The 15,878-nt window shown below is 37.1% G+C and overlaps 1 protein-coding gene across 1 annotated transcript in view; it reads right to left on the bottom strand.

Annotated features, from left to right (window-relative positions):
- The window catches only part of iars1 (isoleucyl-tRNA synthetase 1), a 190,122-nt gene that overhangs the window by 40,585 nt on the left and 133,659 nt on the right, over positions 1-15,878 (bottom strand). Inside the window, exons 26-29 of the mRNA XM_060835504.1 lie at positions 8,440-8,614; positions 7,266-7,378; positions 3,702-3,797; positions 323-499 (exon numbers count right to left, since the gene is read on the bottom strand). Of these exons, the coding sequence (XP_060691487.1) occupies positions 323-499; positions 3,702-3,797; positions 7,266-7,378; positions 8,440-8,614 (561 nt within the window). The remainder of the gene's footprint in view (positions 1-322; positions 500-3,701; positions 3,798-7,265; positions 7,379-8,439; positions 8,615-15,878) is intronic.

Here is a 15,878-nt window from a genome sequence, read left to right as displayed (position 1 = left end):
ACTCTAAACTGTCTGTACTGACACAGGATGTGTAAGCTAGGTGGATTAACCATGGTAAATGTGGAGTTATGGAGATAAAGTATCTAGGTGGGATGCTCTTTGGAAGGTCTGTACAGACTCAACGGGCCAAATGGCCTCTTTCTACACTGTATGGATTCTATGATACTCAATACCAAATAAAGCCACATCTCAATATTGTATCAAATGCAACCACATACTAGCGAGTTTTGAGAACACATCCGCAACCACATACATTTGAAAATACCATGAAACTCAGACTAAGAACGTGCAAGACAGCAGATAAAAATGTTAGAAGCTTTACCTGCGTTTTTTCCTGTATTATAATGCCAGCAGTAATCGGTACTGGGAAAGGCTTCAATGAGGCTTTGATAGTTCCTAAGATAAAGTCAACGTGACCCTGAATTACATTGTCCAAATACTCTCCTTTTGGCTCAGAGCTGTAGTAAACAGTGATCTCATCTGACGGCACCAGATGGGCCTGTAAGTACAAATTTTGTAAAATCTTGTCATCATTCCTGGACCAAGTTTGCTATTGAGCATACTGATAAGGTGGTACAAGTTAACTACCAAGATATTGCACTGTGAAGTATCAAAAATGTTCCAATCTGTCAATGCTGGAAGACATGAAGCAAACTGAATGCTTGCTTTGCAAATAAGCAGATACCCACATCATGGGAAAGTTACCCTTCTTTTTAAATTAAGACTTATTTGATATTCCATTTATAACCAAGTTTGAATTAGTTTTTTGGTGTGCACTTCAGCATATATATGGATTTTAAGAGGGATAAAAAAAAAGAATACTTGTGCATTACGAAGAGCAGATAACAATTTACCACCTTAGTGGAATTATCAATATTCAGCAGGGCTGAAGTGCACACCAAAAACTAATTCAAACTTGATTATAAATGGAATATCAAATACTAACAAGAAATATTTATTACTTTCAAAAGCCATTAACATCAAAAAACAAAGCATTGTGAAAATTGAATGATAAAAGTCTTTACTCATTCTAACTTTGTGTAAAAAATAATCACTTCAGATGAATAATGCTGTGGTACATAATCAACAATATAATTTAGGTGTTGAGACAAATCTCAAAATGGATTGTACTTGCTATATTAACAATGCAGCAACTAAATATTTTGAAAAGCATAATGTAAATATAAATAGATATGTCTAAATAAAATGTTTATAGGAAAAAAAATCTCAAAATTAAGTATTTCTTGGAAACCTTATTCTCCTGCAGTTAGAAAATTTTTTTGTCTTCTAAATAACCCATAGTTACAGGTTAGTTACAGAAAGTCAATCACAAGGAAAACTATAATAGCTTTATGGCACGTAACCAAATGTCAATAGTCATTGCTATAAAATGAAATCTAAATGTATTGATTTTAATATAGTAGCCTCAAAAGTAGAGCTGCCAAAAGCTTGCACGTAGGATCGAAGTGGCCAAATTCATAATTATAACATTCAGTATGCATTTGTTTCATCCACTTTAAAACAAAGTTGCCTTCATGATGATTGAACCAATGGGGGTTTACACAGAATATGCTACCTGGCCCAAAATTTGACAAATGTGAACAAATACAAGTTACTTTCATTAGTTTAGTCACCGATCATTTTGTGCCCTGCAGAAAACAAAACTGAATTGACAGAAAATTTCATCTGAATGCAGATTGATTCTGGAAGGCTAATAACCTCTCCAGTTTTTACTCTTAACAAAAAGCTGTATATTAAAAAAAAACTAAAACCTATTTAACAAAAGCAACAAAACATTTAAGTGATAAAATCACAAATTGCTGGAAAAACTTAGCTGGTCTGGCAGCATCTGAGGAGAGACATCTGAGTTAATGCTTTGGATCCAGCGACTCTTCTTCAGAATGCTTCTTTGGATCACTGGATCCAAAATATTATCTCTGATTTCTCTCCACAAATGCCACCAAACCTGCTGAATTTTTCCGTCAATTTGTGTTTTTGTTTCTGATTTTCAACATCTGCAGTTCTTCCAATTTTTTTGTTTCAACTTCTTTTCAACTTTACTTCAAGAACATCAATCTACTAATTTGGTAATCTAGCATCATGAACGATTAAAAAACAAAAATCAGCATGTACTATTTGAATTGAATTGCTTTGAGGTAAAATCAAAATATCTGAGGAGTTTAAGCAACATATGCACCTGTTAACTATTTGGAGTAGGTTATGAAGTACTAAGGCATTTTGCAGTTGACATAATCACACTGTAGACTGTGCTGCTCAGTAACAATGATATTGTTGCATAATTTAAGATGAAAGATACATAAACAAAGGGCATTCATTAGATGTTTACTTGAGCACTGATAAAGAGATACTTATTTACACTGGTGTTGGGTTTCAGAATTAAAAAGGTATGAACTTGTAAAGTTCCCTTTGTGAGTAAATCTGAAACAGAGAAAAGATTGACTTCTGGTCTCCTACTTTACCAAGTGGAAGCTGTTCTGCCAGCTTCCAGTTGGCAAGAAGATCATGGTTGAACTCCCACATGAACTCTCACTTTCTCACCCTAACGCCATGCTTTATTGGACCCCAATAATCCACCAATCTCAGCCTTCTCAGCTCCCTAGGGTGGAAATTGGGTGAGGAATGGGGAATATCAAACAATTTCTTCTCCATGCTGACATTTAGTCAACTGAATGAAATTTGTTACTATTATTGCTTGTAGATATGATACATCTCTTCTATTTACCAGACTGCCAAACTATGTTATGAGCTGGCTAGGACTTTTAAAAAAAATAGACAGAACATGAGATCCAAGAATAATAAAACCACAAGATTTCACGGTTTTAAACAAACAACAGGAGACTTACTGGCTGGTCATCTAATCTTATTAAACTTTACAAGACATTCAAATTTGTCACTTGTTGCTAATCTGGCCTTGAAACTCCCTTCCGAGGACTACCTCAGCAACTGCTCCTATTCTGGTCATTTCCCTCTTTTCCAAGGTCTCCCTTTATCTCTCTCACTACCTGTTCGTACCCCTTGAACTCTTCTTCAGTGAACCTTTAACTGTCACAAGTGACCTATTGAAAACCTTTCAATTCATCTACATCTGTTTTTAGGCAGAATTGCATGCAACTAACAGTTTGGAACAGTCAACTGTAACAATCCCTCGGAACTGAATGTCCCCGAATGATCTATTCTCCCAGAATGCTGGCTCCTGCAGTATAAAGAATGCTTATGAAAGGGGGATTCATCACAAATTGAGTAAATCAGTATGAGGATGTGTCTCCAATCCTCTCAATAACACAAATTGTTTACTAGTAAGTATACTTTATGAATTTATCTTTGATGCTCTCTCTGTCAATCATCTGTTTAGGCTGGTGACTATCTAAGCTCTGGTTTAAAATTCTGTGCTGAACTCTATGGTCAGTATATGGCAAATGACAGCAGCTCCAGGTTGAGTTGAGGTTGGGAATGGGGGAAATATTTGGGCCTAGGTTCACTGTCTATCAATCCCTGCTCAAGTTTGCAGGTAGGCACAGGATTGTGATGTGGTGCTGCCACTGCCAGACAGTCTGCCAACATTAACTGCTTTAGCTTACATCAGAAAAACAGCTAGTTGGGTGTGATTCTGGTGGATACTGCGAGTTAGTTAAGCTGCTTAGTACAAATGGATAAAAAACAGGGGAGAAAAAAAAACTTGCCTTCTTTCGAAGTTTCTGGATACGATTTATGACTTCTCGTGCAACTCCTTCATCCACCATCGACTGGTCAGGTGTAACATCTAAAAGAACCAAAACCTAAAAGAAAAGAGTATCCTTTCATAAGATAACAAAATGCATACACACTGATCAGGACAATGGTTCAACAAATTCGGGCTCTCTAACTATCAAACCAAACATATAAAAAAAACTTAGAAATACTGAACTGAAAAATCCTGAATATGCACCACAGATGGTTTAGAAAGAAAACACATTTCACGTCAATGATATTTCATGAGCAATGGAAGAAGTTAGAAATGTAAACAAGGGGGTGATAGAGGAAAGGGGGTAGGATTAGAGGAGGAGAACAAAAGGTAAGGGTGGAAAGTGGAAGAGGTTGAATGACAGAGGGTAATTTTGGAAAATCAAAGAGATTAATAATGGTGCAAGTGAAGAAACAAAATCAAATTGATCTGGAGACAGTTAAAAAAAAATGTGAAATGAAACAGTAACCCTGTTTCTTGATAAATACTGCCAGATCTGTTGCGTACTTAAGAGTCATAGAGATGTACAGCATGGAAACAGACCCTACGGTCCAACCTGTTCATTAGCTGAAGACAAAGCACTTGCTGCTTTTGTTCTACAAAAATCAAAAACTGCATCATATTATCTGAAATGTCAGAATCAGCATATTCTCCTAAGATATCGACTGGTTATGGGATGAATGTTCGCCAGAATGCTGGGAGAATTTCCTTTGAATAGTGTCATATTGGTCGAGTCTGAACAGAGAGCGAAGAAGAAATTTGTCAGTGTTGTTTAAAATCAAGAACAACTTAGACACAGTAAATTCAAAGAAACTGTTTCTGATGTTTCAGGGAGAATACCGTGAGGGCCTAAATATAAAATGACTGTAGCATCAGAAGCAACATAAGGGAAAAACGTTTTTAAAGTAAGTGCTTTGAAGTTGGAATGAACTGCCTGATAGATGGTGGATATAGTCTCAAAAGCCTTCAAACGGAAAGTGAATAAAAATCACAAGCTTATGCAGAAAGATTGAGCCAATGAACTGGAAAATTCCTCAAAAGAGTGGTGCAGACACGTTGGGCTGAATGGACTCATGCTATTACTCACCATGTCTCAACAATATTGAGCAACTACATCAGCATTATCTTGCATTTACATAATTTCATGATAAAACAAAGAAAGCACAGCACAGAGGCACAATCAGGAAGAAAAGGAAGATGTTTTGAAGAAAGAAATTACAACTTATGACCTCAGAGAATCTCAAAGTAAACTACAGTCAACTGAGGGCAGCAACCAATTTGCAGGGAAGGTTCCACAGATTGTACAGGGACTATAGCAAGTGACCTTTTTTTTAGTATGTTAATTGAGGGATTAAATATTTAACAGAGGATCTAAAGTTTGATCAAAATAAATGGCTTTAAAGAGATCCTTCTTTTAAAAGGGTTGAGAGAGAAGGCAGGCAGTGGGTGCTTACAAGAAGAAAGACTCGAGTGTGGGCCGAGGTGAGTGTTGGTACAGTTGCCAATAGCAGGCAAAGGAGACACGGACAAGGGAAGCTGAATGTAAGAAAATGACCAAAAATGCAATTAAACAACAAGTCATACATTTAGGGTGTACCTTTACAAACTAAACTGAAGAAAGCAGCAAATGTCTCGTTGCAATGATAAAAAGCAAAAGACATCCAGACCAATGTTAATGAAAATAGAAAAGTGCTAGAATATTCAGCAGGTCACGGAGTGCTCATGGAGAAATAAATGTTTAAACTGATGATCTCTCATCAGACATGCAGCAGAAACAGATCCAAGATATTTCTCAGCTGGTGGGTTAAATACAGAGGAACCTCAATTATCCGAATTTTGGATTACCCGAAGATGATCTCAAGGTCCCGATAGAAACATTACATCAAAGAGGTGTTTCAACACTGTTTGCGTGTTTTGTTTACAATGATTAAAAAAGAACCTGGCTTATTGAAATGCTGCCAAGAAGAGTCCTGCACATCGATGGGAGCCTAGGCTCCAAATGACTGACTGCCCATGCGCTCTCTCTCTCCCCACACTTTCCCTAGAGTTCATCACAGGGGTATACCCTCAAACCCCCTTCCCCAGATAATCTCTCCAACATTGTCCTGTACAGGGCAAAGGTGGAACCTGTTAAAAAGCTGCAGTAAAATGTTGTGTGTGTGGCTGTGTGTGTTTGTGTGCTATTTTGAGACTCATCCCCCAAAGACAGCAAGTCTTACTGCTGGTGTCCAGTCTGGCTGCCCCAGAGAGGTGGGGGGATGGGGCCATGGCCAGGTCAGACAGGGAGCCGTCAGTGGGTGTGGGCAGGACAGAATGGGGGGGGGGGGGATGTGTCTTGGGGAGCAGTCTTAACAAGTGCTTGCTGTGTCAATCCCATTGAACTGATTTTTTTTTGGGGGGGGGGTGGTTAGGGATGCTGCAGGTGCCTTACACACAACTGTGTGTCTGCTCAGAAACAAACCCTAAGACACAGAGAGGGAGCAAGGCAGGCAGTGAGGGGAAAAGGAAACTTCAGAAAACTCCGCGCCCCAGAGAAGAGGCATTGAATCAATAAACCAAATAATCAGTTAGCCAAACAAAATACTGCCCACCCATCTCATTCGGATAATCGAGGTTCCTCTATACACTATTTGGATTTAATACTGAAATCTAAAAGTTTAAGGGAGCAGAATTAATACTGCCAAAGTGGCCAAGTCATTGAACTATTCTGTATTATCAGCTACACTTATAGTCATTAATTATTTATACAAAAATTTATTAAATAGTGGGTACGGGGCACGTCAGACAATGTTAACATACTGAGAATGCTACTGGAGTAACACTGGAGGGGCATAGAAAAACGATCTGGAGACAAGTTCAAATCCTACAACAGCAACTTCAGAACTAAAGTTCAATTAACTAAATAAATTAATCATATGATTCTATTTCATAAAATCTAAATGGGGAAAGGAACAAATTAAAACAACTGAAATGACAAAACTGCTCTAAATTCTACACTACCAGCTATATTTACACATTTAGTGATGTAAACAAAAGTATCGGTAAAAGATGACCACTGAACTATCATAGGTGTTAAAATCTTTCATAAGTGTCAAATACCTGCCATCCTTCCCCATTTGGCAGAAGTGTAATGCTGGAGCAACAGCAGTGTGATTGACTTTTAACAAACCTCTGAAATGAACTAGCAAGTTACTCATTATGTCAAGGACAATGAGAGACGGTTAAAGGGGGAGTACAAGCAAAACAATTTCATTGCTCATGAGCATTCACTTCAAAATCAAGTGGAAAGCAAAGCCAAGCAAAAAGTTTCAAAACCTGAACGGTTATGCTCGAAACGTTGGTTCTCCTGCTCCTCGGATGCTGCCTGACCTGCTGTGCTTTTCCAGCACCACGCTCTTGACTCCAAAAAAGTTTCAAAGTTGTTTTTAACTCTTACATTAATATGTATTAGATACATTGCTAAGTTTTACTATACAATTAATTTCTTCAAGTAATTTCTCTTTGCATTAAATTAAAAACTTACTTGAGCATCAGAATGGGCTTCATACTGAGCACTTATTCCTGCATTTGGATCAAACGTATGCATAAGACGCAAGTCTTCCTCATGAAGCTCATGTCCTTCAACAACTATGGATCCTGTTCATTAAATGTTAGGTATTAGGAATGCAATTCATGGCAAGAATTAAACTTACTTCAAGCAAACACCATAGATTCTGACGATATGACCTATCAATAAGAAGTGATGGAGAAAGATGTTGGAGCAGTTCTGTTAGCAGTTATGCAGATAGGAACATAGTTTATGTTTCAAATTTATTGCTCTCCATTAGAACCCTGACATTTCAAGGAAAGCAAGTCATGTTGGACTCAAAATGTTTACTCTTTTCTCTCTTCAGATACTGCAGACCTGCAGAGTTTCTCCAGTAGGTACTGTGACATTGATGATCTTCATTGCAGACTGGTGGGTTTTTTTCAGGATGTTTAGCATAAAAGATGGAGGCAATGAAATTCTTTCAATTTCAGCTGAAGCTAAAAAAGATTTACTTGGATCAAATGGCTGGTATTATTCAATTTGCAGCATTTTCTAAATTTAGTTACAGGAAGGCTAAAATATTTATTTTTTTAAAATGTTGGCATGAGAATTTTTTTTTCTTCTCTACCCTACAACAGTGATCTCAGTTCAAAAGCTCAAATGGCTCTAAAACTCCTCAGTGCTCTGAGAATGTGAAGGTTTTATAGTAACATAAGTTACTATTTATAAAATGCAAGACCTACACAGCAACTGACAATTTCAAATCTTTGTTAATTTTAAATATGTTAGCACAAATGTTTGCATTTGAAAACATATTCCATTCTTACATTAGGAGAAGTATGGAAAGCTGCACTGCCACTTAAAGAATAACTGCAGCTCTAAACAATTATAAAAGCGCTGATTATTTCCAGAATATTATACGAAACAGGTGGTTTTGATATTAAAGTTTATATAGAAAAAATAAGAACTGGAGTCTGGAAACAATTTTGTAACTTTCAGTTGTTCTGAGATGCTACATTTATACATTATGTTTAATTTATCAGATTACAATTTGATAGCATTAACATTCAGCTATGCAGTTTAAAATGGCTAATTATGCTGTATATATTTTGAGCAAGAAATGACTGTTCTTTCCACAGCAAAGAACTAACAGTTTGCTGTTACACACCTGTCTTTTGGAACTCCTCCAACTGTGTACTCTGGAGTGCCTTGATAGCTGCTGTAACAGATTTGAATGCACCTTTCAGGCGTTTCCCGAGAACCATATGATCTGGTTCTGCCCTTAGTTGAATGCCATACTTGCCTTTGTCTGTGGATAATGTCAGCTGACGGACATTTAGTTCCTATTGGGAATTATATAAAATAAATAAAACTTAGTGGGTAAGTAAAGACTTCTTCACCTAAGAATATCACAGCAGAGGCTTTTCAACTGCAGGTTTTTTTAAAGGCAACTCATAGTCCAACTCTTGCATCACAATTTGCTTTTCCTATAACTTTATACAATTTATATTGGCATCCATGACAACTGAGCATCTTCATTTTCAATCAATTCACTTCCAACTGTTCCCACATCTGTGAAGAATCAGATATGAAAATTTTGTAATTTCGATTAGGACATCATATGGGAACTTACTGATGTGGGAACTCCAAGTGAAGGTTGGACCCCTGCAAGACAATAATTCGTGACCTGGTCATGATTCCATTATTCTATATATTTTTTTCACTAGAGTTCAATGTTTCACCATCAAGCTACAAACAGATGACACAATGGGGATATCAGTGAGCACATTGTCAGGAAGAATGATTACAGTTGCTATTTTTGATTCAAAGAGACACAATTATTTTTGCTTGTTCACTTCCCCCTCCCCTCATTCAATCAGGAGACAACAATGCCAAAGAAAGAAAATGTATCTATGCAACCAGTAAATCAAAGCGTCAAAAGGCATGAGTAACACTAATGTGCTTATTCTACACCAAAGCCCAATAACGCAGTTTAATTACAACTGAATTAATTCGTGAAGTGAAACCTGCAGGAATTAATTAAACTATAACTTGAAGACACAAACAATTACACACCAGATTCGTGCAGTTAACTTCTGAAACTCATGCAACCTTTTATGTAATCGGGCAATAGTGGAGTTCTATTTCTATTGGATAAAAGAATTGATTCCACAGTCTTTTCCAAACTGCAAAACAGTCAGATGTTAGGAAAAACACTTTATTTGCATTACCAATTATTAATCTTGGAGGGAAAACTCACATTAATTTGAAACAATTCATTCCTGATCAGTAAATTCATGTACATAACTCATCTCAGATCCATTTGCAAGTGAATAATATCCCTTGTATATCAACTTACATTGACCACTTGCAGTCAGTTAAAACCTGAGTATCTGTAACTATACAGTAGAGGTGATGGCATAGGTGGTAGTCTTTGTTAGACTGGTAACTCTGAAACCCAGGAAGCATTACAGGAACTATGGCTCAAATCCAACAAATATACAGCAGGATTTGAATCCAAGAAAAATGAAACATTAGAAGATGAATGATGACCATAAAACCACTGACTCTTGACAAAATAAAGCATTTATTCACCAATGTCCTTTAGCAAAGGAAACATATCATTCTGGTCCGGTCTACATGTGACTCCAGATCTAAGCAATGCACAGTGGTAGCTGGGGTGGGTGGTAGGTGTTGAGAGGGAGGAGAGGAAGGAAGAGGATTTACGAACATTTCCTGTACTTATGAATGTCTACTTTATCTCATCTGCATAATATTCCAACTTGCATCCAAATCGACTTGTGAATGAACTCGGGAAAGGAACCTGTTCGCAAGTTGGGGAGTACAACTCTTAAGTGCCTCTGAAACGGCTTAGAAATCCACTCAATTGTGGTTCAGTAAAATGGCTTGAAAAGCACCAAAAGAAAAGAAATGGATGGACCTTTTAATCGAGGCACTAAAAACTGAGCCCTGCCAAGTCTGTAAAGTTGTCCTTGCCAAAATTGGGAGAGCTGTCTCAGTGGATTTGTGTGAAGTACTCATGAAATTATACCCTAAAGACAATGCCCCAGACAACACCATTGTCATCCCAAAGGATGTCCCACACGACCACCAGCACAGTGATATTTAGTGCTGAATGGAATAGACTTCTAATAAATTCAGCAGCTCAAAACCTGGACCAAAAGCGACAGCAGAATTGGTTTCATGGTGTTAAGAGAGGGGAACGAAAATAAATCTGTATTTGTAGAGAAACGGTGATGGAGAAACTGTTGGAATCAATTGTTGATAAATCCTTAGGGTCTGATAACCTACATCCTAACTAGTCGAGTCGATTGGGAGAGTAGGTAGATGTAGTTTATTTGGACTTTCAGCAGGCTTTTGACAAAGTTTCACATAAGAGGTTAATGTGTAAAATTAAGCACATGAGATTATGGGTAGTGTATGGAGATGGATAGAAATTGATTAGCAAACAGAAAGCAAAGAGTGGAATTAAACAGGTCTTTTGTCCAACAGTGGACCGTGACTTATGGGGTTTAGTAGGGATGGGTACTAGTCCGTCTAACGTTCATAACGTTTTTGATGATTTAGAGGAAGCAACCAAATGCAATATCTCAAAATCTGTAAATGATAGCAAGTTGGGTGTAAGGGTGAGATGTTTGGAGATGTTGCAATATAATGGGGACAGGCTGAGTCAGTATAATGTGAAGAAAGGTGAGGTTATCTACTTTGGTAGTAAAAACAGGAAGGCAGATTATTATGTGAATGCTGAAAATTGAGAGATGGGGATGTTCATTGAGACCTGGGTGTCTTCACGCATCAGTCATGAAAAGCAAGCATACACATGGAGTAAAGGCAGCAAAATGCACAATGGCAATCATAGTGACAGGATTAGAGTATTGAACATCAATGATTTGCTGCAATTATACAGGACGTCAGTGAGGTCCCACCTGAAATATTGTGTGCAGTTTTGGTCTCCTTTTCTGAGGAAGGAGGTTCGTGCTCCACAGCAAATGTAACAGATCTTTACTAAATTCATTCCTGAAGTGGAAGATTTTCATATAAGGAGACAATGAGCCAGTTAGGATTATATTCACTGGAATTTAGAAGGATGGCGGCGGAGGAATCTCATCGAAGCCAATTAAATTTTAACAGGTTAGATGCAGAAAGGATGTTCCCGATGGTGGAGAAGCCTAGAACCAGGGATCATAATTTATGGGTAAGGGGGAATCTTGCAGACTGAGATGAGAACAAATTGCTTCACCCAGAGAGTGATGGGCCTGTGCAATTCACTACCATATAATGTCATTGGGATCAAAACATTGTGTGTTTTCAATAAGTAGGTCAATGTTGCATTTGTGGCTAAAGGGATCAAAGAATATGATGGCAGCATGGGATTGAGGATTGCGTTCAATCATCAGCTATGATCATACTGAATGTCAGAGCAAACTTGAAGGGTTAAATGGTCTACTCCTGCTCCTATTCTCCAAGTTTCAATGTACCAGCAGAACATATGGATCAACTCTTATTTAAAACTAATTCAGATTTGCATCCTGGCTTTAACACTTGTTAAGTTGCTGGTGCTACATTCTGAACCAAGAGGCAAAATACATTTTCGTTATTGTCTGCCCCAAGGATTTCTCTTGCAATCTTCTTGAGGGCTAGTTGTTTTTTTTATTTTAAAGTCTGCTCTTTGGTTTTCAGGGAATAATTTTCCATTCTCACCAATTTATTTATTAGGTTATGTATTCACGTAGTAACAATACCTACTGTATTTTTGTTTGCACGTGGAACATTTGGACTGTCACAGAATTAAAAGAACAATCCATCAATATCCATCAACACACTATTAAAATTAAAACCACAATTCACAGGAAAACATTACCTTCTTGGACACAACTATATTTGAGTTGGCACAGAACAACAGACCTAACACAAGTTTGTTTTTATTCCCCAAAATAACTGACATACACTTCTATACACACAAAAAAAGTAATTCTTAAAATACTTTCCATATAGCGGTGAGATCACAATGTACGCAATTCTATCAAAAACGCACAAAGTTTGGAAATTTTAGCCACAGTTACTATCTTTTAAAATGTGTCTCAGATTTAAGTATCTTCACTGCAATAGCAGTGACTACATACAAATGGGACCACATAGTTTAATGTCCCATGCGACGGGCCACCGCCAACAGTTTTGCAATAATTCCCCAAAATTCAGGACTAAAATGTCTACCTAGATTAGTCATTCCAGACCTAAACTGGGCCTCGAACTGAAGAGGCAAATGAGTAATTCCTGATGAAGAGCTTATGCTCGAAATGTCAACTTTCCTGCTCCTCAGATGCTGTCTGACTGGCAGTGCTTTTCTAGCTTTTTCACTCTAATCTCCAGCATCTGCAGTCCTCAGTTTCTCCTAAGTGAGTCAAGTTGGCACTCAATGAGCTAATATATACAAATTATTTCTCCGCTTTATTCTCATTTAAGCATCCCTACTTTGTTCAAATTTAATCATATAATCAAAAGTGTGTTGCATGAAAATTACATAGGGGATTTCTAATATTGTAAATCTCTTTTACATCCATTTAAAAGAATATTGTAATTTATCTCAAATACTGTAAAATTGAAAGATTAAAACATTAACTCTTCAAGTCCAAAATGTAGATCTCAGAGTAATTGAAACGCAAGATTTAAAATCTTTTGCAGTACTTAAATTAGGTCACTTCAATATTCAGTATTTTGTACACACACATTATTTTTATTCACATATACATATGAATACTGACAGTTGATTGGACATTTCAAACAAAACAAAATCACTGTGACATTTCAAAAACTTTTCACTGACATGGTCATTACTATGTACAGGACAGAGAACACACATTCAAATACTTTGAACTCAACATGAAGTATATAGTTGCTCATTGATGCATTTGAAATGCAGGTCAGTTTTAGCTCTTTACTGAAAGACAGAATGAAACTTTATAAGTAAGGATGCCTCATTGATTCAAGAAGTAGCATAAGAGCTCAATTCCTTCCTCTCCCTATCAATTCAGTATCAAATAGACACATCACAGAAACTAAATTCTGCTCAACTGCAGTATCTCATGAGGACAGCAAAAGAAGTCATCTCTCTCCTGATATGGGTAAGCTATTAATATTGTCAATAGTCATTGAGTATTAAGACCATTTTGTTTGAAATGCTTGTCCTTCTCAAACATGCAGTCTATCAACTGCAATAGGATTGCTAGCAATGCATTAATTTTGATTCATCTCATATTAATTCCTGGTTTTTGTGTGCAAAATTACTTTCTGTTGATAGGTTGGAAATATCTATGTCCATTTTGTTTCTAGTGAAATCAAAAACACAGGGACTAGCTGATAATTGCTCAGCAAAGGCAAACAGATTTTTTTTGTTAGATATTTAGATTAGATTAGATTACTTACAGTGTGGAAACAGGCCCTTCGGCCCAACAAGTCCACACCGACCCGCCGAAGCGCAACCCACCCATACCCCTACATATACCCCTTACCTAACACTACGGGCAATTTAGCATGGCCAATTCACCTGACCAGCACATCTTTGTGACTGTGGGAGGAAACCGGAGCACCCGGAGGAAACCCACGCAGACACGGGGAGAACGTGCAAACTCCACACAGTCAGTCACCTGAGGCGGGAATTGAACCCAGGTCCCTGGCGCTGTGAGGCAGCAGTGCTAACCACTGTGCCACCGTGCCGCCCTAACTACATCAACTACCATAGGAAACGCAGCTGTGAAACAGTTGACAGTCACATCCATTTGAGAAATTGTAGCTAGGATGGCCAACTCCCTCGCAAACATTTATCAGGAATATGGTCAAGGATAACTTAAATATTACACCTCTGCATATGTATCAGTTGGGTCACTTGATTGATAATACAGACAAGGTAAAGCCTTGATAAAAGATACATGGGAAGCCTGAATAAAACTGAAATTAATTCAGTGAATAATGAGATGAACTGATTCTTTGAGAACAATGAATTGATAGTAGAGAAAATAGATATAAAGATGGATGTTAGAACAGAACTTTCAGAATTCAACAAGGCCTGATGAGTGATTAAGCCATCAAGTTCAAGGACTCTAATGTGGAAACTCTCTATTGACCTGTACCACACATGCATTAGGTATGTAATTACTAACTGTAACAATTGTATGTTCAATTCCTTTTGAAGTCAATAAATGCCTTTAAATCCCATTGATTTATAAAAACAAACATCCAATCCCGAACACCAATCAGTTAGTGATAATACATCTAGATCTAAAATTAAGAAAATTTCTAAAACTACAATAGAGTAGATTAATTGCGTTTATCTATTGGGAACTTTAACATAGAAGTTCATGAGGGTCTTGACGGGATTTTACAGAAGTTCAAAGAATGCAAAACCTTCCAAATGTTATCCATCTCTAATATGAAGTATTAATGAAATCCATTAGCAATTTGCATTGTTAGAATACATCAGTCAAATGATAAGCAACAAATATCACTAAATTTTGCATCATGGAATGTTCACAATCAACACAAAATAGGTTGCTTATTGTACCCAAATAAATTGCATATTATTTTAATTCTAAAATTAACTTATGAAAAAATATTCATAAATCAAGCATGCTTCAATCGGTTAAGTTAAATCCTGAGGAATCGTTATTTAAACCAACTGCCAGAATTCCAGCCAATATAATACGAGGAACAATGACACCTTGTTATACTTTTATTCCCGGTACTGTCATTAACGTTAGGAGTCCTGGAATATACCCAGGAAGAAAAGAACTCCCTTGTGCAAAAGCACTCTATGCCTTCACTATGCAGGAGATATAGTTGGGAATAGTTCCATTATATAGTTGGGAAACAAAGCCAGTTGCTTAATTAATCTTCTGAGGATTAAATTCATACATGCCAACCCATGCATAAATTGTTTAATTTGAAAGAATTATTTATATTATCATCTGGATACAGAGGTTTCATGTTTTGCAGATGTGATAAAATATTACAGCTTCAATGGGCAACATAGCATGGCCAATCCACCTTACATCCAATTCTTTGGACTGTGGGAGAAAGCCAGAGCACCTGGATGAAACCAACACAGACACAGGAATAACGTACAAACTCCATACAGACACTCACCCAAAGCTGGAATCAAACCTGGTACTGAGGCAGCAGTGCTAACCACTGAACCACTGTGCCACACGTTCTGTGGTTAAATCTGAATATTTCACTCTTTTTGTGTAGGAACACAAAAAATACATTTTATTGAAAGACATTGTATTAACTTTTGAAGATTCATCCCTTTGCCAGTCAGCTGGGACTCCGTATTGTGCTTGGATTAATATCATTTTGCGATTTTCAAGAGATCCTGTTAAGCCTTATTTTAATAAATGTACTCTCTCTAATATGAAGTTGCTTGTAACTTGCAACATTTTCCTTCAGCGCATAACATTTTATATGCCTTTGGCACATCCTCATGTGATGGAAACAAGATGTTCTAGACAAAAGTTAGTACAATACTCATTTTTAATTAATTGCTGTCCGGATTATAAGCATACTTTGAAATTAATCATATGATTAATCAGG

Source organism: Hemiscyllium ocellatum, chromosome 14 (assembly GCF_020745735.1).
Source record: "Hemiscyllium ocellatum isolate sHemOce1 chromosome 14, sHemOce1.pat.X.cur, whole genome shotgun sequence".
Taxonomy (NCBI): domain Eukaryota; kingdom Metazoa; phylum Chordata; class Chondrichthyes; order Orectolobiformes; family Hemiscylliidae; genus Hemiscyllium; species Hemiscyllium ocellatum.
Note: the sequence above shows the minus strand (reverse complement) of the source record. Positions and strands in the feature narration are given on the sequence as shown.